This window comes from Argiope bruennichi, chromosome 4 (genome assembly GCF_947563725.1).
Source record: "Argiope bruennichi chromosome 4, qqArgBrue1.1, whole genome shotgun sequence".
In the NCBI taxonomy this organism is placed as follows: Eukaryota; Metazoa; Arthropoda; class Arachnida; order Araneae; family Araneidae; genus Argiope; species Argiope bruennichi.
This window is the reverse complement of record NC_079154.1, coordinates 100,510,182-100,536,963: the sequence shown is the minus strand read 5'-3', so window position 1 is coordinate 100,536,963 and position 26,782 is coordinate 100,510,182. Positions and strand designations below refer to the sequence as shown.

Here is a 26,782-nt window from a genome sequence, read left to right as displayed (position 1 = left end):
TCGCATCGTTCAAATGGCCATAGAATTTAATGTTCAGTGAACCAAAAATGTTTCAGAGCCCATTTCAGTGGACATTGTTATGGATCTCTTTTGCCACTGACTTTCCATGATTCTATTATCGACTCGATGTCTCCTGAACAAGGGACAAATATTTCCTGTCTCATGAAACTCGAATATATAAGTCATACTGATGTTTATCTGAATTTATTGACTGGTAAAAGAGCATTTACTAGTTATAAAGAAAAACACATATAATGCAGGCTTTTGGATGCTCAATTATGCTTTTAAATATCACATTCACACGGTCAACCGTAGATGTTGATTATCATATAAAACACCAAAATCATTGAAATCGAATAAGAAATATCATTATGGAATATATATATATATATATATAATATCATTATGGAATATAAATATTATGGATCAGTATCATACCCTGACAAACATTTGTTTTCCCTAACAGCGGCGGGTCGTTCAAGAAATAAAAATTTTAATAAAGTTAATGTTAAATGTTTAATAAAATTAAAAAATGTTTATTCAAATTAAATTTTTGCAATTTTATTGCCCTTTAAATGACCACTTCTGACATCAAAATTTTCACATTCGTTTAATTACTTATAACTTTACTTCTTGTAATCTGAAAAACAAAAATTAAGTAATTTTGGACGTCAAAATATATGGTCCATAAAAAAGCAAATAAAACAAATTCCGAAACTTTTCAGCAAAACTTTAAGGTATTATCATACCTTGAATGAAAATATCAGAAAATTTGTGGTGAAAGCTTATAAGCCAGCTAACCCGAGCAGTTGCTTTTGTGTCATGGTCATGTTACTGGACTGCAAACCACAAGGTCCCAGGTTCTATCCTCGCTTATTCCAATTCGCTACAAATTAAAAGAAAGTGGAGAAAGATTCCTCGGTTATGCCCTTGGAAGATATCTAGAAAAACCATCCAAAGCGTGCATCAATATACCTTGCAGTTACCCTGTAATAAGAATGCTAAAGATCACACAAGAAATTCTGGGTAATCTAATCCTATCCTAGTTCTATCATTCTCAATGAAAAGATAGTATTGTGTGATCATACTGAGAAACTAAACCATGGCACACTTACTCACTTTGGAATATGTTTCCCTATTACTAATATGTTACTCGCAACACAATCACGTTGATTAAATTTGTATATAGCAAATAGCTAAAAAATAGCAATTAGCTTAAAACTTTTCGACACTTCGATTGTTTTTCTATTATTTCAATTTATAATACCCACTAATTTTGGTGAAAAATATAGTTTGCAAAACCAGCTATACGATCGTTGAAGAAATTATATTTAAGTTACATTGAATGAATTTTATTTATTTATTTTTTTGAATAAAAAAACCATTTAATTGTGTTTTTCAGTAATTGATGTGAACTATGCAGGATAATCTTCGAATAAAACTGTAAAATAACAACACTTGTATGCAAAAATAAATTTATTTCACAAGACACATCATATAAAATCACTATACAACATAATTAAAAAATACAAATCTGTAAAATACAAATCCAAACATAGCCATACAAAAAATTCAATACAGAGTTTAATATCATATGATATAATATTGAATCCATAATTTCATCTTTAAATAATCTACATATCATACTTCTTTTGCAGAAATTTTGTGAATTCCCATTTTCACCGAGAGTATAACATAGTATACGATCCCTATACAGAATCTGTGAAAGAAATGGATTCACTTGAGCTAATAGAACATGCTGTAGAATCCATGAAATTGCAAATCTCAACATTAACTACTGCAATAAGCCGTTTAAAAGGATCCAAAGAATGAAGCGATGATCACAAGAGTGGTTTTCTGATATCTGTCTTGTGAAGCTATGTTTTTGCACTCTTATAAATCAAATGCACATTCTTGAGTAAGAGATATATTCGTATCTTGAAACAGGTATATTCGTTTTATTGTATTTGTGCGAACAAAGATTTTTAGTATTGTATAAAAATATATTAATTAGAATCATGTATTTTAAGTGTAGGAAAATGCTATTTAGATGAAGAAATTGGCAGCATTATGTGATTTATGAATTGTGGTGTAGCTGAACAGAATATAAGTATTTAAGTAAATAATTCCAAGTAGCATTAAGAGTTATTTGTCCATTGAATTATTTATCGTAATGATAACGCCAATAAAAATACAACAGAATATCATCATAAAGTAGAAATTTCACGTAGTATTAATCAAGAATTTACCATTAAAAGAAGAATATATTTAGATTCTAGAAGTAATAGTTGTAATTTCCTGCACTGTTCAACATATGAAAAGCAATAAAAGCATAACGTAGAAAATCCCATTTAGTTTTGATTAAGTACTATTAAAATAAGAATTGTTGTTAAAGAATTTGATTATGAAAGCAAGAATTTTTTTATCATAATTAATAATAATAAATTATTATTACTATTTTTTTCTATTAAATGTAAGAAATATAATCATTCATTTTATTAAATAAAAATGTCAATAATAGTCCACTTACTTAAAAAAATGATCAAGCAATATTTTTAAGAACAACTTACTTAAAGTGTACTTAACTGTCTGAAAGATAGGAGATTACATCTATATTTAAAATTATTAAGAGGTAGAAAATAACTTTTGAAATAAATTCATCATTTTAAATAGTTTTTAATAAATTGTAAATAGAGGAAATTGAAATAACTGGATCAGAGGATATTTAAATCACAAACCAGCCTGTTTTAAACCTGAAAATTAATTATACTTAGCAGATTTTAAATTTAGAATTATTATTTTAGAAACATTTTGAATTTAACCATGAAGAAACTGTTTTATCCTTTCTTAGATGTAAGTAATCATTATTTTAATTTAATAATTATGAAACAAATTGAAAATAACAATTTTTGAAAATATTAATACCCTTTGAGTCTTCTGTCATATATATCTACATTGAACTGTTAAGAATATTTCCTGTTTTTAAGAAAAATTGCATTATTTCTATAATGATTTTCATATTATTATGGCATCTGGTAAAATGTCGGGACCATAAAACTAAATTCGATATTGCATGAAATCTGTTTTTGGTTTTACACGAGAACCGTTCCAGTGATGGCACAATGCGTTCTATTTTGTGTTCGTCAATACAGAAAAAAGATCATACCATGAAAAGAAAAAGATATCACATCAAAGGAAAAAGATCATATCATGAACGAAATTGGTTGTTATTCTATAACCACTTGTTTGGATTAAGCTGAATTTTTTTATCGTTGTACAAGACGCCTTATAAACAAATATTCATGATGAGAAATCATTTGCTGTACCTTTCGAAATCCCTTGCCTATCATTTTTGGACAATTTTACTCATCATAGGGGAAATATGAAGAATAAAATTTCCTCTAGGTAAATTGGAAGGCAAACGTACATTCCTTAACATGTAAGTTACTATCTGGCAACATAAATTGTTGATGTTAGAAACAGTCAAAATTAGGGCTTGAAAATCAATTTTCACCCCATAATTTCTAAGATATTGCAGTTATAGAAAAACTAAAGTTGTTCGTCTTAATGAGGCCCTAATTTGGCTAATTGCATTTATTTTTATATCTTCAATATTAAGAAAGGTATAGCGAAATGAAAATTTCAACCCCCTACCATTCGTACACCGTTTGAGCTAGATGGTCCATTTACGAACTCGTCTGATATTTTTACATTTCTAACAATATATTTCAAGCCAGTTAAAACCCAAACAAAATTACTTTAGTTATCCTGTTCATGAGATAACGAGGGCAAAGCGTTTTACGCTTTGCATTAAGCGTTATATATCAAAATATATATTGTTTGAAGGGTGGTTTTGGTTCTAGGAAGCATGATCGGTAATGAATTAAAGAAATTGGTCCTATTTTGGTAAAAACAAAATCGATTGACACATGTGAAAGAGCGTGAAGTCTTTCAGTGTCTGAAAACAGTTTCTACACTTAGTACAACATTCAGACTTCGACAGACTTCGTGCCTGGAAAATCTTCTTTTGGCAGATGAAAAAAATCGAATTTTCAGACAAATAATATTTAGTCAATAATACTTCTCACAAATGTCTAGTAATTTTATACTTCATAATTTTCATTATTTCAAACTGTATATGCTAACTATATTAAATATATGCTTATATAATAAACAGCTATTCAATGAATACTATATTTTTGGTGATATAATATAAAATAAACATTGAACGATATCATAAACATAGATTTTTATTAATGATTTTTGAATTAATAACTAGATGCATGGAAATATTATGCAAATTTCCATCTTTAAAACGAATTTCTTTAAACTAATCTGAAGGCTACTTTTTGTAAATAATTCCTTTTCAGTGTATTTTTCTTTGTAAAAAATAATACATATATTAAAACATCTTATGTATTGAAATGTATGTTAAGAATATAATTATTTTATTAAGTATTAAAATGTAATTATTTTTTACTAGGTTTCAAACTTTCTATGTTTGTATTGCAATTTTTGAAATAGGTATGTAAAATGGTTGTATAAATACATTGCATTTTTTAAAATTTTACACCATGTCAATTTTTGTATCGACATATATATATCACATATCATTTGTATCAAAAATGGAATCATATATGTATTATACATTTTATATTATGTATAAAAAATGATATATCATGTATTGTTGTGCAATTCATAATGCAATAAAATACATGCATAATAAATGTCTTCATTAATTAAAAAAAATTCAAAAGATTTTTATTTCATTTATTTTAAGCAGAAAGATTCTGAATTATTTCAGATAATTTTATTGATAATCAATCATTAAAAGAGGTTCAATAATTGAAGTAATTGTTGTTAATATCTCTTATTCAAACGTTTTTCTCATTATGTTTGAAAATTTATATTATTCTTATTTGTGATATTATTCATTTAAAGTTATAATAATCGATGATAATACACATATAAATTTTTTTTAAATTTATATGTGTATTATCATCGATTGTTATCATCACGTTTTAAATTTTATTTTAATTCTAATTTTCCAGTTTATACTTAGTAGTGTTTCTGTACTTATCGTTTATTCGACTGATCATTTTCATTGAAATGCTATAACCACATTTCTTTTTCAAATAATTTAATTACTTATCTTCTAACACCTTGATAAATCACATTAGAAAATTATACTTTAAAACATGAAAGACTTTTATATTTATGATATAGAAATCTATACATAGAAAAGATTGTATGAAACAATAGATAGAAACAATGCTCCATATACTGATATAAAATTTAATTTCAGTGAATCTCGTTTTCTCTCCTTTTGAAGAAGCATCAATTAATTAATCATATACCATTGCTAAAAATAAAATATTCTTCATTTTAAAATATGGCTTTCTTATAAATATTTACAGGTCTTGTCCATGTTATTCTACGTTATTTTATTCCTCGTTATAGTTGAATTCGCACACGAAGAAAAATCATTGCAATCAACTTGTGGCTTTCTGTTTTTCATTCTTCGGAGAGTTGCAATCTGTCCACTATAATAAGAAGAAAATGATTCCAATATTGTTCCCCTGAAAATAGAAATTATGATTTAATAAGTTATAATATATTAAAATGTCAATAAAATAGTTCGAAACTGATTCCGTTCTAAAAGCAATAAAATTAAACCTCTTCTTATGAAAATTCTCTTTCTTATATATGAATACTATAAATTTATGACTTTTTAATATATTTTTCATTCAAATGGGGCTATTGCAAATTAAAAATTTTCGATCATAAATTAAATTTAAGGCAATCAAAAGTATTTAGTATTTAAAAATGCAAATTTATATGGTATATTTAATTTAATACATGATTTCGCTATACATGATTTGACTTTAATTTCACCATTGCTTTTGAAAATAAGTAGAAGCATCAAATAGGGAGATGAAAAAAGAATATATATATATATATATATATATATATATATATATATATATAATGATATTTTAAAACTTAATTTAATCCTAATTAATTTCCTAAATTTTTAGCCTACTTCAACCCATTTCAAATTCTAAATATTCTCTTATTTCCTGATCCTATTCCACTTTTTCTTTCTAATTAATTCAACTGAAGCTTTGTAAAAATTATTGCTTGAGCTATTCCCACGTGCCGAGTGAAGGCATAGAGAAGCGCTGATGTAAACAGATTCTTCTAATGGAACCCTCTGTTTCTCTTATCAAGGTCGCCACGTGTGAGACATTCCAATCATAATCGACGCGTGTCAGAAATCTGATATTATATAAGACCAGGGATAATTTATTTCGTTTTTTCTCACTTCTGCTTTTGTTGATTAGGTGTGTGCCAAAAGTGACGTTACACCGGTAAAAAGCTTAAAATAAAAAAAAATAGAATTTAAATAGCTATCAAAGGACTAGCTATTCCAAAAAATCTTTCATATGCTTGTGTACTAGAAGCTAAAATCAGCCAGACAAAAAAAAACTGTAATTAAAAAAAAAGTAGCAGGCATAAAAAGAAAATGTGGGAAAGGTCTAAATGGCTCAAGCAGAAGAGCCTACATATTATCCCATAGCAACAGTATCATTGAAATATAATCAGTAAATAATAAAATTTACCGAAAATAGGCAGTTTAAGCTTTGAAAACAAAAAAATAAATGAAAAAATATAAATAAACAAATGAAAAAATAAGTAAATAAATGAAAAAATAAATAACACATAAAAATAAATATATACAGTGGCTCAGTCAGGTAGAGTCCTTGATCAGGAACAAAAAGCCAAATAGAGTTATTTTTGAATTTTTTTCTTATACTCACAAGATACTACCCACTTTTAACAGTGCTTGGTTATGACTTGGTTGACAACTAGGTTAAATTATTATTCAATTTGGAAAATCTTACTTTCATTATGATATAGGAAATCCAAGATAGTTGGAGCTTCTAAAGTCAATTTATTATTTAATAGAATTTGATAAATATTTAGATGAGGTTTAATAATTTTTCTTAAATGATGAAGAATAGGGCAATGGAAAATATAGTGTGTAATGTCATCATAGTCATTACCACATCTATATAATATATAATATAACTTTCGATACTTCGCCCCGCTGTTTTACGTTCATCTCTATTTTTTCTATGTACTTCTTCGGGCGATAACTTCTTATGATCTTGCCCTTTATTGGCCAGACAGGAGAATCAGGTATATGGCGAACAATTCGTTCGAAATTGTACTTTTTGTTGGTAATAAGTTGCCAAATATGACAACCTTCTTTTTCATTTTTAGTGACCCCAAAAGCCAAAAATTGATGCCTCAATAGCGATAAATCGCCAATTTTCTGCCCGTGCATTTTGATTCTTCAAAAACCCCAAACCAAACAACGTCATGTTTTCACACGATAATAATCTTGTTAATATAAGAATTTGTATTACACCGAGATGAATCGAAGGTAATCAAGGTCATATAGCAATCACAATCAGAATGCGATCAGACGGCAGCTAGAATCGACATACATTGATTGTAATAATTGATTATAAATAAAATATCTGATTGCAAACAAGATTTAGTTTTCTCTTATCACTCTGTACCATTAGTGAGTAAAACTTCCTTGAAATATGATGCGATTCATTAGGATCTGAATCATCATCTCTGATTAAATCAGAAATGTGTCATAGTGATTTACTTAATTTTAAATTCGAATATTACATAGAAAAAACTGGAGATCATTCATGATTTGTTAAAGTAAGTTAGGTGCCCATTGATAGCTAAATTATTTTCTAAGGTTCAAAAGATGCCACCGTGAAGCAAGCATGCCATATAAATAAGTTTTAAATTTATAATATGATCGTGTATACAACCTTAATAAAATAGCAATCTGTTTCTCTATCATCTTTACTATGACAATGTAAACCGTATATTTAAAAAAAAAAGAAAAGAAAAAAATCCTCATAAGTTCAAACAGAGTCTTTCTTCTGTCTTACTTGTCCTCGAAACGAAGATTTATTCGGGAAGATGTAAGGACCATTAAACTAAACTCGCATCAAAAATCCGAGTGACAATCCATAGGTCATAGATCGCAAACCTAACCTTGCAGACATCGAGAACTGTTCTGTAATATTCAATAAATCTAAGGCAATGGGTCAAAGACAATCCCAAGGATAAATCTGCACCTTTCAAAACTTTTTTGTGACTACTGAATAAATTTATAACTTTTAATATATTTCTATCAGTTATGTTACAAACAGTGAGGGATTTAAACGATTCGCGGCATAAGACAGAATATATATTGGTAGATATTTATTGTTAATAAACTGTTAAATTTAATTCGAAATTTTAATATAATTTTAGTTTTATCAACACGTTAGTTATTTTTTAATAATTTTCTGAATATATTTTGCGTATATATATTTTTTATTTATTATGATTTTTGATTTCATGACATTCTACGTCTATTCACATTTGCACAAATGTTATTTTGATTTTATAAATCCTATAATAACTAAGTGAACGTAATGAAATGTATATAGGAGCCAGATGAATTATACATGCAAAATGTTATAATTATTCTAATATCTTACAATCCAAAGAATTTATATTTTCAGAAATTTTATTTATTTGACAACTGGGCTAGTAACATTTTTAATTGACTTGTGTGCGTAAGATCAGACTGTCTGGAGGCTGTCTAGACAGAAACTCGTCACTGACTGTTAACCATTGCAATAATTCATAAGCCCAGTTCCTTTTTTTATAATTTGATAATCATACGAAGGTAAATAATTCATGCAAAATCTCGGTCTTTTATGATCAATTCTTTATTTGCTAATACTTTTGTTTACTTGAAAAATTACATTTAAAAAGTGTAGGACATTTTCCAGATTCGATTAAGATAAGAAAAAAGTCGCAGAAGCCACTATTTGTAACAAAAAAAAGGTCAAATAAAATTTTGTTCAACGTAAAGATGATCAAAATGGATGCAATTCATTTGAAATTATAATGAAATCGTGAAATATAATTATTAAGGGAGATAATATTTTAATTCATGAGATGTGAAAGTGTGAAAAAGAATAATGACCTTTAATGAACCATTATATAAAGAAGTATTTATAAGCTGCAATGACTGCATAAAATTCAGTAAGTAGAAAGAACATTAGCAATCATGTTATTGATGTTTAATCTCATATGTTTAAAGAAGATAAATTATAAAAATTTCTTGTAATAAAAATGGGAAATAGAAACACTCAACTAAAATGCGAGTTTCTATAAAATTATCATGGAATGGTGAAGACATTTGACTCACAAAATAGAAAATATTTGTGAATTAATTGAATATAAAAGAAAAAAAGTAAAGTTATTGATTTCTTCAGAGGAAAATTTAAGTCCGTTATTTTCCGTTAATGAAAATAAAATATTTGTGATGAATACGAAATGAATGTTATAGATTAATTTGATAAAGAAAACAGTTTATTTACAATAACACATATATGGATACACTATGTACTGATTCAATGAAAATGAAACTCTGCTACCAGATCATATCTAGTAGACTGTAAAACACCCTTCTAAACAGATATTTTTTTTTGGGGGGGGGTCACAACAAATGGCATTGGAAGCTTAGTTCCTCTTAAAGGCATGATGATTTTGTCAAATATATAGAGATATTACGCAGTAGGATTGTTCCATTCACGAAAATATTTGACGCAACATTTCTAAATGACTTGGTCCCTTGTCAGACTTCGAAACTGGTCCAGACTTTGGAGCGGGAAAATAAAATAAAAGTGTTTGATTGGCCTGGTAATTCCCCAGAGATAAATCCCATTGAGAATTTATGGCATATCCTCAAGAATCGTTTAGCTAAGATGAATTTCACGACAACAGAACAAATGATAAAAAGTTCTATACAAATGGGGTTTCACGTAGATGAAGTCAAGAATATGTACGCTACACTAATGAAGTCAATGCCAAGACGTGTTGAAGAGGTCATTTCTGCTGAAGGAGGACATATTCCGTACTAACATAGGAATTTATCATTCAACTTAAGGTATGTAATGATTAAAAACAGGTTTTAGAAAAAAAAATTGTTTTTTTTTACTTGTCTCAAGTAATTCGAACCGTATAGTATCTAAATAAAACCGCGATGATCCTTTCTTTGATATATCTTAATTACTGCAGAGGAAAGATCATCTAATTAGATAGTAGGCATGAACTAATTAGATAGCAGGTGTGAATGTATTAAACACATAAGAGAAGATTTTAATTTATACGACCAATGGAACTCACCAAAAGACGAAGTAATGTTATTGCCAGATCAGGATCTTGTATCAGTATTGGTTGCATGATAACAAACAACAGTAATTTACAGAATAAGGAAGGAATTACTTTAATATACAGGGAAAGAAATGAGGGCTAAATTCTAAAAATTTGCAAGAGATGGGGTGAGTTTATTTGAAAGTGTCAATATACTCACATGAATAAGACTTCTCCTCTTTTTCTGTCTGTGGGAGGTTGCCATAGCATCGTAGCCATTATTTTCGGTCTCCCATCCGTGTGCGTAACTGCAGAACATGGCACTGCTTCCATTCCAGTAGCGTCCAAAAATGAGCCAATTCTTTCATGGGTGTCAGCATCAAGAGCCACGACAAAGAATCCTTTAAATGGAGCTCCTCGGATTTTCACTAGGAATATAAATACATCATCATCAAAAGGTGTTTAGCTGAATTAAAATCCTATGTTTCAGACATTATAAAGAAGCATTTATCTGCATTCTGAACATGTACAATTGGAATTGACTGTTATTCTTATGTATTGATAGTTTTATTACATTTTTAATGGATTCTTTACACAAAAATTTTATCTTATTAATATTTATGTAAAATACATATCAACTTTTCACTATCTAGTCATTCTATCCTATCAAAGTTTAGTTTAGTCATATTAAAGTCCCATTTTAAATCAACATAAGTGCAATTTTGGGACGGACTTTGTAATTTTGAACAGCGGTCAGAGGACAAGCACGACACCTGAGCTGGAACCCCCTCCCCCAACTTCCACACCACACTAGCTGGAGGACGTTTGGCCCCGATGTATTTAGCGTGCACCAGATCCACTTACACGATGGTTCTTTAAGGGAATTGGGTCTGGAACCTGAAGCCCTCTGCTTCCGAAGCCACCGTAGGAATCCATCTTATCAAAAATTTCTGATATATACAAAACAAAATTTCACTACCTAATCGACTGTAACATTATATACATGATTTTAGCTCTTAAATTTTATTTAAAGGGCTCTCTTAAAGTCATACTCTCTTTTGATAACGACTTTTAATATAAAGGAACAACCTAAAAATGTAGAGTTTTTTATAGTTGAGTTTTCTATCTGTCGTTCCCATTAGATTAGAACTAACCTAGACAGATTAATTCTTAATTAAATATAATTCATATTTTTATGAAACATTTATAAAAAGTAATCATTTAAACAAACTAAAAAGCTACATTTTCAGAAAATATTTTTGCTCACTTCTAAATGAAGCGATACCTTAGATTAGAAGATCATAAAGATATGTTAAAGGTGAAAGATATTCAGATGACGAATGGAGGTATTAAAATATTCCAGTGTATTTTAACAAGTCAAAAGAAAGTCTGGCGAAATTTTCCTGTCAGGTATTTAAATTAGTATACATTCCTTACACTGATAATTACGAGGTCATCAACAACTCTCTGCTGCTGTAATTGCTACTAATCAATCATTAAAAATTTCCATATGGAAGATTGCTTCCTTTTCGCTGAAAGCTTCAAGGCGTAATTATGAAAATAATTGTTTCCATCTTCAGTCTAATAATGAATTGGCTATTGCAAATAATGGTTGCTTCATAATGAAATAGAAGCCATTTGTTCTGGAACGCTATTAAAATAAATTTATTCTTTGAATGCCATAAATTGCCCAATAACTTTTTAGAAAAGGTATATTTAATAAAATAATTTGACATTTAAAATATAAATTAGTAAATTAAAGCATAGCAATTAACATAAATTGACTACATTTTCTGAATTTCATCTTGGGAAGTTATACAACGGGGATTCTGGTAAAGGCTCTGAACAGAAAAAATACGGAACGAAATTTTAAAAAATAATAATAATTTAATTCATTTTCAAGGAAATATATTCGATTGCAATAAACTATTAAATTTCTAAAATATTTTACTATCCAAAATAACAGTAATAATACCGAAATAATAATAATAATAACCGAAATAATATTAAATTAATTCTTTTTTATTAATTTTCATCTATAGCAACTAGTTGAGAAAATTGATCAACTAGATTTGAATCGAATCTAGTTGATTTTAAAAAAAAATGTTACATCTAGTAAATTTCCTTATGACCTATTTATTGATTAATAATCAATTGAATCCATTGTTGTTTTTGTTTGTTTTCTTATGGCACTTGCCACTGACAAGCCCGCTGTTACGAAGACAGCGATTTAAGCCTGAGGGGGACGTCTCTTATTTTTTATAGCAGCGCCAACTAGGGCGAAGAGTACGACTTTGCTACTCACGCATCACTCATTCGCTTGCACAACCCCTTTTTACAGGAGGGCACACTCACACATCTCACAGGTAGAACAACAGAAGAACAACCATGCCCAAACCGGGACTCGAACCCGGGACGCCCAGATCACGGGGAAGACGCGCTACCCCTATGCCAGGACGCCGGCAATTGAATCCATTGATTAATAATCAATGAATGAGGTGATGTGTTTCATTGCAAACAGGGATAAATCTGGAAAACTTTTTAATCCCGAAAAGAAATTGAAAAATGGGATTATTCAGGCTACGATTGTTCACTTCGCTTAGTAATATTTAATTTTGGGTTGGTATTTTATTTTAATTTCTTTTTCAAAGAAGTTATAGTTTAAAATGATAATTCGTTCATAATTATAGTTGGCGTTAGTTTATATGTAAAAAAAATTAATTCATTATTGTCCGATTTAAAGAATCGAGCAAGCATATCGATCATTTTCAACATAACAAACAAAATTAAATCTTGACAATTCTATATATTTATATTTTTCCGTCTCCTTTTTCTTCTACTTCTTTATTTTTTTTTTCGTAAAAAGTCATTATGTCAAGGATTCACCTCAAGTTGAGCTTATTATATGCATACCATAAAAAAAAAGAAGTAAAAATATTAATTCGAAATTAATTTTCATAGAAAAAAATTTCTTTATCTCAATCATAATGTTGGCAAATGTACATGATTGAATGGTTTACAGAATCATGAAATTAATCGTAATTTTATCGGAATAACGAAAAGAACATTGTTATCGATCGTGTATGAAATTATATTTCAAAAATTTATTAAAATCAGATGATAAATTTTACGGAAATGAAACTGATTGTATTAAAATATTAATCTTTCCTAGACAATATAAATGAGAGATAATATTTTGAAAAAATACAGCTACAAAGCACCAAGTATTTCTTTATTTTTTTAATTAATCTATATTTTAATGAAGTCAAAAAATTCATAATGACATTTTTCTTGCCTTTAGAAGCATACACGATAAATTTCATCATGTTCGAACAAAAAAAATGTATATTAAAAAAAAACATTCAAACAAACGTTTATCTTAATACATATAGATTACAGTACATGGTAAAATTTGCATAGATATCTTATTTCTAATTGAATCAAAAATCAATCCTAACTAATAAAATATAAAAATTATTAATTTGATTATGGATATTCAAAAAGAGAAATTTAAGAAATCCGACTAGGATAGGAGAAGAATTTTCAAAAAAAATATTTAATTTAATGTTTATGATCTTTTTATTAATAAAAGGATAAATAAAAAGGAAATAAAATATATACGTAACTTCTGAAGAAAAGGAATATTTTGATGTAAATTTTAATATTTATTTACAAAAACTAGGATTGTTCTTAGGAAAAAATTTGTTACAGTTTTTCCTTTTTCTTTGTAACATTAAATAAGTAAAATTAAATAAATAATAATTTACCTCAGAATGTAACTATTATCTGAGAAACATATTCAAAAAAAATTTCTGTATGTAATATATGAAATTATCTATGAAATTTTGGATTTTTTTCCAACAATATTTACATCAAACAATTATAAATCCACTTCAAGAACATTCAATATCAAATCTATAGTTTATTACATACTTCATAAGATAAAGAGCACTAATTATAAATTTCATTCAGATATCTTGAGTATTTTTTGAAATGTGGCAATCTAGACGGATTTTTTTTTATTTATTTTTATTTTATTTATTTTATTTTATTTTTTCATTATATTTATTTTATTTATTTATTTTTTATTTTATTTTTTATTATATTTATTTCATTTTTTTATTATATTTTTATTTTATTTTATTTTATTTTATTTTTTATTATATTTATTTTATTTTATTATTATTATTTATTATATTTATTTTTTATTATTATTTCTGGCCTTCAAGTATCGCTTTTAATTGAAAAATAATAATAATAATAAATATTCAATTAGTAGTCAACTTGGCGAGATTTCAAATAAGTCGCCAAGAAGTGGGTCCATCTAGGATTTTACCAAAAAAGCATCCCTTACATGTCAATAGTTTGCTATAAATTGGCTTCTAATTGACATAGACATAAAAAAGATAAACGTACCTATTTTTTAAAACTGTAAAATAATAAAAATGCGAATTTTCATCCAAATTCATGTTTTCAACCTAGTCGGATACCTTAAATACGAAGTTCTATGTAAAAACATATCGCATTCGTACGAAAGATAAACAGGGTCCCTTTGAATCTTATCGCATAGTTTTTTAAGAGATTTCTCAAATAAAATTCTGAACAATTCACTACACACGACACGCTTCCATTAATCATCTAAGGAATAGTAAACGAATTTTATATTCCATTGTGATAAGCTTACAAAATGTCATTGCCTCAAAATACTAGTGTTTACTTTCGAGAACAATAAAACTGGAAGTATGCCCTCACTTAAGTTCAAAATTTATGTCGTTATTGTAAGTAGGAATGGGTTTTTCAGTTCACATACTTGAAAGTAAATAACCAAGATGCACCCCGAAAAATCTTAGTTTTCTATCGAAAGCGTGAAAGTTTTGCTCAAAATATCACGTAAATCAATAAGTAGAATAATAGTTTTGATTTCTTTTATATCCCTCTATTCACTGTAGACAAATAAATTCTTTTTAAAAAATCAGGAACCAGGATAATATTTTTTTTTCTCGTTGAGATTCTCATATGCTTGTTACAGATATAAAAGCTCTTTTAGAATATCCGAGATTATATTTTTCATTAACAAATTGTTTTTTAAAGGTTTCCTATTGTTACTTCGGAAATGTATTGCTAAAAATATTTTTCAAACCATCTTAAAATTTGTAAAAATATTTGTTTAATGATGCGAAATTTATTGTGTACTATTTTTACTTTCTGCTATATGAAATATACAAAAAGAAAGTATTATCACAAAATTCGATCACGATTTTGATGAACACGTTTCAAAACCGCTACAATCTCAAAAAATTATTTTTTCGAATTTCATTCGGTTTTTTCTCTATTTGCTTGTCCGTAAATACGATAAATTTGAAGTAGATGAATGAAATTTGGTATGTGGTTCTTTCCATGAAATTTATAGATTCCTGTCAAATTTTGAATGAAATCAAATCATAGAGATTTGGTCGGTGCGCAAATTAAGATGATAACTACAAAGTGGAAAAAGCTAAATGGATTGAATTTAGTACACAAATTTAACATTTAAAGTGTAGATATAAAATTTGTGCACTAATTTGAAACCAAATCCTTCAAAGTTCTGATCATCAGTCAGTATTTATTTTCACAAGAATGTAAACAGAATAATCGAATATATACAAAAATAACAATAAATAAAAAAAAGAAGTAGCGACTAAAATATGTGCGATTTGGCATCTGATATTGTGACTACAATTGTAATTCTGTGCCAAAATTTGTTTTCAATAAATCAGAATTTTTTTTCAAAATGCGCATTAGGTTTTCTGGTACTTATACATAAACTGCAACCTAGCGATTAATCGCCAAAAAAAAAAAAAAAAAGACACGCGAAAATGGCTTCAAATAGGCTCTTTCGCCAGTGGCATACAATAAAGACGTAATTTATTAGATAATACGAGAAGAAGTTTTTTGACTTGGAGTAACCTTTAATTATCGCTTTCAATCGCACAAAAATAGACTGCCCCGCAGAAGCTTAATCGATTGAACGGATTTCATATAGAATTAAAATTTACACGCAAAAGACCGTATTTATAATCTCCCTGATTGTCCTTTTTTTTACTTTTCATATACGAAATATGCAGAGAGAAAGTGTTACAATCGTCAAAGCAATCAATCGACCAGGAGATTTTGACGACCCCCCCCCCATATTTCAAACCTCTCTGAAACGTAATTTGAACCTTTCTGAAACACGTTTTGGGAATTAAGCCTGTCACGTTAAGTAGACATCGGTGATAAGGGCAGCACGATAAGGGCAACGGTGACTTGATGATAAAATCTCATCTTCGGTACCCGGTTCCACCGAAGAACCGTCGTATAAGCGTGCAGCTCAGGTATCGGCCTCAACATCTGACCGCGGTTCAAAATTGTGAGATTCGTCCCAAAGTAGCTCTAATTTTGCTTTAAAACGGGACGTTAATACAACTAAACTACAATATTATCACGATATCTCAGAAATGCATCGAATTAAAGCGATGAAAATTAGTATATAGTCTTAGCATCAAATTTGCAGACTTCCATCGAAATTCGAATGAAATTTATTGTTTGGCAGTCAGTCTTTCTGTTCATATGCATGTGATGGGATCACGATAACTGAATAACAGAAAGATCTATAAGGATGGAATTTGGTATATAGATTTAGCATCAGAATTGTAAAAATGTATTAAATTTTGGACCAAACTTTTGGAAGAGGGACCCATTTGCTACTCTATATGTTCGAGTATATTTGAGTTTGTTATTTCAAGAACGCAACGATGTTGATAGAAAAAGAATTAATATGCAATTTCCTTGCTAAAATTGTAAATTTGTTTCAAATTTGAATCTCATTGGTGGATAGGAAGCTTTCCGAATTGCATACTCAGTTTTCTCTATTACATTACGAAACACACCTTAATGCTGTTATTACATACTAAAGTCAGAATTGGGCATTCATGTTTATGAGTTGCTGTGTTGATGCTTTCGACGATTTTTGTACATCTGTTTCAAATTTTGATTCCCATTGGTGGAAAGGAAGTTTTCGAAATGCATACTCAGTTTTCTTTATTACATTACAAAACACGAAATACACCATAATGCTGTTACTACATACGGAAGACATAGCTAAGCAGTCATGTTTATGAACTGCTGCGACGATACTTGTGACGATGTGACGATACTTGTGACGATACTTGCGACGATACTTGTGACGACAAAGAATAGAAGGATAGAAAAGAAGGTATTGATTTCTAATTATATGTGAAAATCCAGGAGAGATAACTAATGAAGATTTATTTATTATTTTCGCAGACTAATTCAAAAAAATGTGCTTTACGTCTGTGAAAGATTTAACTGTGAGTATTTATTAAAACCTGAAATCTTTTTTCTTCTTTTTTTAGCTTTTTAAGAACTAAACTGCTTTCTTTCTGTGTGTCTCTCTCATTTTTTGTTCGTATATGAGAAAATAAAATTCGAATTCGTTCTTAAGAAAAATAACCTTACTTCATCGCCTACTTTTGATCAAAATGTGTTGACTAATGCAATTTTAGGCTAAAAGCCACAAATAAAATTTCAATCATAATTATGTTTTGATGAACAAATAGATGCGTATGTATAATCTGAAAAAAAAAATTTAAATTATTGTTCAGGCTCTGTATTCACTATTATTATTCCAGCTCAATAAAATACAAAAAGAATTCAATTCATTAAAAATTTTAAAGAATTTTAATTCATATGATACCACCATTTTCCGTCTAAAAAGGATGTAGTCGCGTTTTATAAGCAATTTAAAATTTCTTTTTGGAAAAATATTTGATCAATTTCTGGTAAAGTAATTGAATATTAAAATTTTAATCAGTTCTGCATATGCTACCTTTGAGTTGAAGGTGAATCTAATTAGGATTACAAACAAAAAAGAAAATTTATCTTTTGCTTAATAAAATATCTGGACAAGGTCTTGTATTGGCATAAATAAAGTTATGCAATAAGTAAGTAATAATCACTTTAACCCTTTAAAGGGCCATTTTTTTCTAGTCATATTTATGTTAAAATATTTTTAGGCTTGAAATTAGAATAAGAAAAGGGATTCATTTAGCTTATTACATAAATTTAATTTGATTAATTAATTAATTTGGTTAATTAATAATTAAGTAACAAATCAAGACACATCATTTTGTTTGAGATAAAGAACTGAAGCATCTAAGTTTCTGACTTAATAAAAAAAATTTGTCAGAACTTACGCCAACCTACATAATTTCATACAGAGATTGATAAATTTGGTGGGAAGCATACTTCCCACGGCCCTAGAAAGGGTTAAAAGAACGAAAAGGTGAAAAGCCCTTAATTTTCCATAGCATTTTTAGGTTTTTAAAAATTTCTTTCGCCACCCCTTAGTTGCTTTATTTGTACCCCTTATTTACTTTGATTATGGCATTTTAATTTATTGTATTAAATTTTCTTTGTTATTTATTTTTAAGTATTTCATTTATTTTTCATACATTATTTTTTTTCTTAAGTAAAAAAATTAATTAAAAATTAAATGCGCAATAAATAAAAACTTAATTCAGCAATGTAAGGTGCAAGATCTCACGAAATTTTAAAATAATCTGTGCATTAATTTAAAGAAATATTTTTTCTGATGCAGAAATTATAGCTTTAATCACAATAGGAAATTCAATAATTTTTAAAACAGAGATGCTTATCAATGTATGAATTCATGGAAAGGTTTTAATTTAGAATTACAAAATTTTAAATTTACATTTTATTACATGATCTTTCTGCATTTTCCTACAATTATGAATATGAGACAAAAAATACTCAATAAACTATCGGAAAGTTAGTATTTTATTGAAAGTCCTTTAACATGTTGAAAAACAATAATAGGTCTACTTTGAAAACTGTATAATTTACAATATTTTTTTAAAAAGTATGTCGTAAATCATATCAAATTATTTTTTATCATTAAATCATTATCATTTTTTAAAATAAAATAGAATGTCGTGGGAAAAAAAGTTTTCTAATGTAATCATAAATGTGTAAAACGCAGAAGAAAGATAACATTTCTAATTACTAGTCAAGACAAAACTTATCTAAATAATTCAATGTATATTCAAATATTTTTCGTAATATATTCTATGTTAAAAATAATTTTATTATATTTATTTATAAACAATCCTTAGAGAAATGCATCTAAGTAAAAAAAAGTTTTGTAATTCTGTAAGATTATTCTTGTTTAAATATTTACTATCAATTTCGAAGCAAATCAACTTAATTTTTTTTGGAAATGAGCTAAAATGTTGGAAAATTTAAGTAACTCAAATAAGATAAAATAAAATTTTTTTAATTTCATACTTCTGGAAAAATAATATAAAACTTCTGAAAATATCTTTATCATTGCTTTAAAAAAAACCAGAATTATGTTGTTCTTTTCTCCCAGACACAGAAAGCAATATCTCTTAATCCCTTCAAAATGTTTTCTTTAGTACTGATATCAAAATTTCTTTTAGTAGCTTCAAGGAAAAAGGGGGATTGTAATTTAATCTTTTTAATTGAAAAAATAAATTATCAGCCTCTGATAAAGCATAGATATTTTTAGTTGGATCAAGCTTCATCTATAAATTAGAATTATATTACTAAAAAAACCATTTAAAAAGTAAAATAATAACAGTCCAGCAAACCAGTTACCTAAAATTAAATCCTTACCTTTAATTTTTCTCCTTTTTGAATCTGGATAAAAATGTCGAGCAGAAGCAGTAAATATGTATGGAGATTCAGAAGCAGGTTTAGGAGAGGTATGGAGATGTCTTGGAAGAGTCGACTCGCATGCTTCTACCGGTGCTCCTGAATGAAATGCTGTGGCTGAATGTAGCAGCAGAAGGCAACAGAAAATCAAATAGACGAGCATTCCAAAAAAATGATTGAGCAAAATTTTCTTCAAAAGCGATCTTCCTTTTATTACAGAAAGAACATTTATTAATCCCAGCTAAATTGTTATTAATTTTCAGTTTCTGTTCGAATATGATGAAGCAGCATTCTAATGATTGTAAAGATTCTTTTAATTCTGTTCTAATCCACAGATATCATGTATTTAAACTAAGATTAATCTATTGTATATGAATACACAATTATGTTTAGAAATCATTTTGATACATTATATATTAAATTATGTCGTTTCGAAATGAAACCAGCTGAATGAATATTTAATTAAATGTTTAAACAGCTGCCAATGATTCTTAGCCTTTTTTATAGATAATGCATTAAACGAATCGACATTCAATTCACAACACCGAGTTAAACGACTTGGTGAACTCTCTTGCAGGTTGAAAAATGAGTGTTCTTCGTCTTGCGGATCACATTTAGCCTAGTCTTTTTCGTTCTTTTTTATTTTCTCTGCCTTCTCGATTTCTTTTTTCTCTCTCTCTCCACCGTAGGCTTTGTTTTTCCGTCACGAGTCAACCTTTCCGGAATCAAGCACCGAAAGTCATTAACTTTTGATGATGGGCGTGTTGTCTTCAAGTTCTGAATGGGAATTTCTCTTTTGCTGCTGTCTTTACTCGCTTGGCGTAGTATTTTTTTTGTTGTTGTTGTTGTTGTTCTCTTTCTCTCTCTCTCTCTTCCTTTCTCTTTTCTTTTTATTTTTTCTTTCCACTCTTTTCTGCCTTGCAATGGAAGAAACAAAAGTTGAATAGCTAATTTGCCATTTCTGTATGAACTCTTGAGCCCAAATGAGACATTTATTTTGCCAAGATGGATGAAATCGCTGTGTGTATGACATTTGACCAGTTAAAATATACTTAATTAGCAATGACCTATTGTATATTATTTTGTTTGTAAATGTTTTTATGAATGAGAAAAACTGAAACATTTTGTGAAGATAAAATATGACGGTGATCTTTGCGTGTAACCTATTAAAACACCAATTTCACATTTTGAAACAAAACATTAAAAAATTAGGTGTTGGGAACAAAGGACATATTAATGATATTTATGAAACTAGAAGAGCTATTTGTGTAATTCTTTTCAAGATATTTAAATTAGAAGAGTTAAATGATAAAATCAGAAATTCACTTTTATGTTTATAAAAAGTATACGTCTTTCTACTTCTAATTACTTGTCTCGAAAATGTTTTGAAGTGTTTTAATTGGTAATAATTTATATTCAACTTGGTGATTTCAAAACTTTGAACTCATTTTATGACTTGCTTTGCGGATAATAACTTTAAAAATAACACTTTCTGTGAAAATCTTTTATTATGAAAGAGATATTTGATGCTATCAGAATCTTATTATTTTGATTTATATAAGCTTTTCGAAAAGTTAACTAATCAAAAAATTTTGCAAGTTTTATTTTAAAGTAGTTATTTTTAATTTAGCGAAATATTTCTAGATAAAAAAATAGAAATATTTCGTTTCCCTTAAAAAAAATTCCATTTTCATATACTCTTAAATTACTTGATATTATTATCTCATAAAGAAAAACAATATTTCATAGCAAAAAAAAAGCTTCACATTATTTTTACTTTATTCATTATAAATTTCCATATAATTATAAATGTTTTTTTCGCTGGAAATGAAAATAAGACTATTTTCATATTAATTATTTATTAAAAGTATTAGTAAAAGTGAAAAATTAATTATTTATTAAAAGTATTTTCAAAAATATTTGATTTTAAAAAATTGTGAATGCCTTATTAGTTTAAATTAGTCTCTGTTTATTTATTAGCTAGTCCGCCGTTCTTGCAAAAAATTCATTTGGAACATTTAAATGTAACATAGTCTTGGTCTCCTCAGCACGGTATTTTTAATTTGCAACTTTTGATAAATTTGCAATTCAATTTTTTAGAAGCTTTACAAATTTTATTTATTGTATTATATGCCTCAATAATTTTCTATCTCATCTAAAATTTTAGTTTTAATAAGAAAGGGGAAATATTTTAACTTCTATTAAATTAATAACATGTCTGCTGAATCGAAACATTTTCGTACAAAAATATAAGAATTAAATATAGAATCGTTTGTAGTTTTGAGTATACAACAGAATATGTATCATAATATCAATAATATTTGAAATGATTTTTCAATAAAAAAAATCATTGATTCAGATTCATTAAAAATATCAATGTACTACAATAAGAAAGCAAATATACAAACCGAAAAAATGGAAATATATTTTTATAAAGTCAATTGTATTGCAAGAAAGAGTAGCTATGTTTAAAAATTGAAGGACATTAAAAAAATTATTCATCATCTTTGCTTATTTCTGAAGTTAAAGTTTGATTGTCATTACTAGAGAATCAGTAAAAAAAATTAATTAACTAAAAATTGTTATTAAATGCATATTTCAAAGAGAAATACTCTCATCAACAAAAAAATAAACAACCTTTATGCCCAGTTTAATAACTATTGAAGAAAAATCCAGGATTTGATGAAATGGCAATGAAAACGAATAAATAATTTCAATTTCATTATAATAGTAAAAAATTATCTGGTAACTTATGCTTAAAAATACTTTTATTACATGAACCAAAATGGATATCATTCGATTTTTTAATTTTAAATTAGAATTAAAATCAGTTGAATGCAATATTATTTCAGTGAATTATCATGGGAAAAAAATTAGAATTTCACTTATTAATCTATTAAATTTTAACTAAATTTTAAAAAAAAATTGGTTTTAATGCGTAGTTTGACCCATCCAAGTTTATTTATTCCATGTTAGGTAATAATAGATTTACCAGTCTATACTATCTAGCGACAACACACAGAAATGGTGTTCTGTGTGTTTAGTAGAAGGTATCAAAAGTTTTCCTTAAAATGAACTGAAATAATAAAGAAATGAATTTTTTTTAAAAAAATGTTATTTCGTGCACCAATGTTATTCGATATTTTCCTTAATTTGACTCTTTGGATAAATTGACCATGCTGCCGTTAACTTTCGAATTAACCAAGTTCTAATGTACTTTTGAGAAAAAAAAAGAGAAAAAAAAATGAGAGAATCAGTCTGCTGTTTGTTTACTTAACAGGAATGACTAACTTCTCCATTTCCTTTCTCTCATCCGAAACTCTTTTCACGGAGATTGCACCTAAATCACATTTAGACAAATTAATGCAGGAAATGGTATTCTTGTTTTCGGTTGCTTCAGGAAATAAAAGCAAAAGTTTTTTCGAATTGCTGAACCAGATTTTGAAGTCAAACAAAATATAAAATTAATTATTCGAACTTATCAAATTTCATTTGAATGATATGAATAATAATTTGGCATTTTATACTTTTTTTCTTAGTATTTATAAAATTTTACAGCCTTTATTCATTATTTCTACGTGAATTATACCATAATTACTTCCGTTTTTATATTTTATGAATAAAAATACATTTGTCAAATGTTGACTGATGAGTTGCAAATGATTTTACTTCCTCTTTGTACTGAAAATTAAAAATACAAATGAACTTACTTCTTTTTTCTTGAATGAATTGAAATCTTTCTGATTAATTGATTAGTTAAAGATCCTTTACTAATCAGTTAATTTGACTTGACACCTTTTTTCCTCAAGAAATTTATTTATTATTTTTTTTATAATATTCAATTTATATTTTTTTTATACTTCACTAATCTTCCGAGTTTTCTAGAAAAATAATATGGGGAGATAAATAATTGTAACGCTGAATTTCAAGATACAGTAAGAACATTCTATTTATTAATCAGGGCTATAAAAAAGGCGTGTTTTAATTGCTATGTTTCAGACGTCATGCCGCAGTTTTTGCATCCGGTAATCACAATACTGTGTTATTGAAAAGTTGATAAAAAAATACCTTTCACATAAAATTGTAAAATTTCATTAACAAACTTAAACTTTTCTAAACAAAATATTGTTATGCAATCTGTAAGAAATTCATCACCGATATATTTCTCGAACATAAATTCCATTTCCTTGTCATTTCATAAACTTTGGAATTCCGATTTTTTTATAAAATTATTTTATCTGATTTAAAAGAAATACACACGAAATCTTCAATATTGTAACGAAACTTGTTCTAACTTGGCGCGGACTGAATAGCTCAGTGGTAGAATGCTATGAACTGAAAGCGACAATTTCGTATCTGAGTGCAGGCAAGTTGCCTAAAAATTGTTTTGTTATTAATTTACATTCTGTTATTTCTCGTTTGTTCTAGAATGTTCTTTTAATTTCTGTATCTTGTGAAATTTAGAAGATTCGAGTTATTTTGTCTTGTGAATAAAAACAGATTTAAGGTTTAGTTCCTTGAATAAAGTCTCTAGTTGAGATTAGCGAGGTGTATTTAGCTAACATACGTTACTCTAACTTCATCTAAGTGGCAATATGAAGAAGATAAATTTCTGTCCAAATTAAACATTACGCAATTTTGTGTCAGGGGATAGTGATGTTGGATGACATAAGTAGTTATGATAATCATGATGTTAAAGTTTCGTGAATTAATTCCTCTGCAATAATTATAGAGCAGGGTTTTTGAAACTGTAGATCGCGAGGCGATGTTTGACGAATTGTGATAAGATCTTAAATATATATGCGTTTTTAAGAATTTGCAGTAATATGATGTGGAATTAAAATCTTCATCATGCAATACGACAAAAAAATAGCACATTACGCAAACAAGCAACTCACCTCAAATAATAATAAACATAGATACCAAACAAATGCCTTTCCAAAGTGCAGCGACTTACATAGAGAACCATCTTTTTACACAAAATACATCGGTCGCGTTGCTTTTATCTGCGGCCTCATTTTCCGTTTTCATGCTGTATATCAGATCACAACCGCCTAATCAGAACTCTTTTTCGCGATGATGGTTAAATTCAGTTTGTGTACCCACTCATTTAGAAGTGGTTAATTATCACTTGGGCAGATATTTCTTATATTTAATAATATATGTTTTTTAAAAAGCTTTTTTTGCCCTTAAAACCTCTTTTAAAACGCATCTATGATGTTCATATCATCAGTAAAAATCCAATGCATTTAAGTTTGAAGAGGATCGCTACGGATTCGATTTATAAAAAGTGGATGTTTAGAAGTTCGCGAAATCCTATGACATAGTGTTTGTGCTGAAAATAATTATAAATTCAATTTGAGTTTAAAAATTTTCAGTTTTAACTTTTAAAATAAAATTTAAGATAACTAGAATTAGGATTGGTTAGAACAGTCTTGAATTGAAAAATGCCTGAATTTCAATAATTCATATATTAACCTAAGTTATCAGTTTATATATATATATATATATATATATATATATATATATATATATATATATATATATATATATATATATATATATATATATATATATATATATATATATATATATACTAGAGATTTCATTTTAAAAATGGTTAGTATTTTAAAAATAGATGTATTCAATTTTCCTTCCTAACTTTTGTTATACAAATATCGTGCCCAGATGTTACGAATTCGCCGATATAATCCCGATTCTCAGTTCTTATCCAGGAATTAGAATTAAATATCTAAGATTGTCCCAAGTTTTTTTTCCAAGAAATTATTCATATTAAAAAAGAATAAGAATTGTATTGAAAAAGAATGTATGTGGTGAAAATAATTTTTCGGGAAATACGAAAACATTTTAATTTATTAAAATTAATAGTAATTCTATTTAGTTACAGTTAAAGTATGAAAATACATAAAACTGAAGGAAGGAAGTTTAACTAAAACAAAGTTACAAAGATATTTTTTGATGTGCACATGAGAGTTGTCATATTGATATACACAATGCATCGTTGACAGCTAGAGAATAGAAGATCTTCTTTTAATTATAAATAGCAAAAAAGCTAAAAGCAAGGATAAATATAAGAGATGCAACTTTTTGGCCAAAAATGGTATATAAAGAAAATTTAAACTTTATAGTGTTAGCTTCTGAAGAATTAGGCCTTTCGGTTTTTACTACAATTAGAATAATTAGTGTTATCAAAGTAAATAAATTATATATAATCTTGAAGAAAAGAAAATATTAATGAAAAAATAAAATAATAATAAAAATATTTTATGATACTTTATTTTGTATTTTCCTTTCTTTTTTTTTTTTTTTTTTGAAATTTTCACAAATAATTTCTTTATTGTCTTAGATTTTCAGAAACAATTTGGATTTCGCCTATATTCCTCCTATCCACAATCCAAGATTGAAATTTAAATTTCCCTTTCCAGGTCAATATTTTCAGATTTTAAAGTTATGTAATGTACCGCAGAAAAAGAAATTAGACAGTTTGCAGAAGTAATTGATTATCAAAAACACTCACCAATTAATCGTATTTATACTCCATTTGTGAGGGAATAGAAATTCTATTAATTTCACTTCACTAGTATACTCAAACGAAACGATTAATCATTACATAATTAATCAGGCATAACTAAAAACTTAAATAACATATGGAATACGCAGCCATTTTTTTACTTAAATCTGAATGAGATTTTTATATTTTAATTTAAAAATCTGTAAAACTGATTATTCCAGTGAAAAATGGATATGGAACGCATCGAGTTGCGTATAATAAGACGTAAAA

At 27.5% G+C, this 26,782-nt stretch overlaps 2 protein-coding genes across 2 annotated transcripts in view; one reads left to right on the top strand and one right to left on the bottom strand.

Annotated features, from left to right (window-relative positions):
- The window catches only part of LOC129965778 (tyrosine 3-monooxygenase-like), a 59,610-nt gene extending 57,205 nt beyond the window's left edge, over positions 1-2,405 (top strand). Inside the window, exon 13 of the mRNA XM_056079954.1 lies at positions 1,659-2,405. Coding sequence (XP_055935929.1) covers positions 1,659-1,833 — 175 coding nt within the window. The 3' untranslated portion in view covers positions 1,834-2,405. The remainder of the gene's footprint in view (positions 1-1,658) is intronic.
- Positions 2,406-5,289: 2,884 nt separating this feature from the next.
- On the bottom strand, positions 5,290-20,211 carry LOC129966796 (reelin domain-containing protein 1-like). The gene is made up of 3 exons (XM_056081359.1): positions 19,942-20,211; positions 10,466-10,673; positions 5,290-5,579 (listed from the first exon to the last, which is right to left on the bottom strand). Exons 1-3 carry the CDS (start codon positions 20,141-20,143, stop codon positions 5,435-5,437), a joined length of 555 nt encoding a protein of 184 aa, XP_055937334.1. The 5' UTR covers positions 20,144-20,211; the 3' UTR covers positions 5,290-5,434.
- Positions 20,212-26,782: the final 6,571 nt, after the last annotated feature.

Bases quoted from the DNA above. Each gene is read 5' to 3' on its own strand.
- LOC129966796 (XM_056081359.1), bottom strand. From the start codon at position 20,143: ATGCTCGTCTATTTGATTTTCTGTTGCCTTCTGCTGCTACATTCAGCC. The intron at 10,674-19,941 runs GTAAGGATTTAA...TTATATTCCTAG, and splicing joins AAAAAGGAGAAAAATTAAAG to TGAAAATCCGAGGAGCTCCA. The intron at 5,580-10,465 runs GTGAGTATATTG...TTCTATTTTCAG, and splicing joins AGAGGAGAAGTCTTATTCAT to GGGAACAATATTGGAATCAT.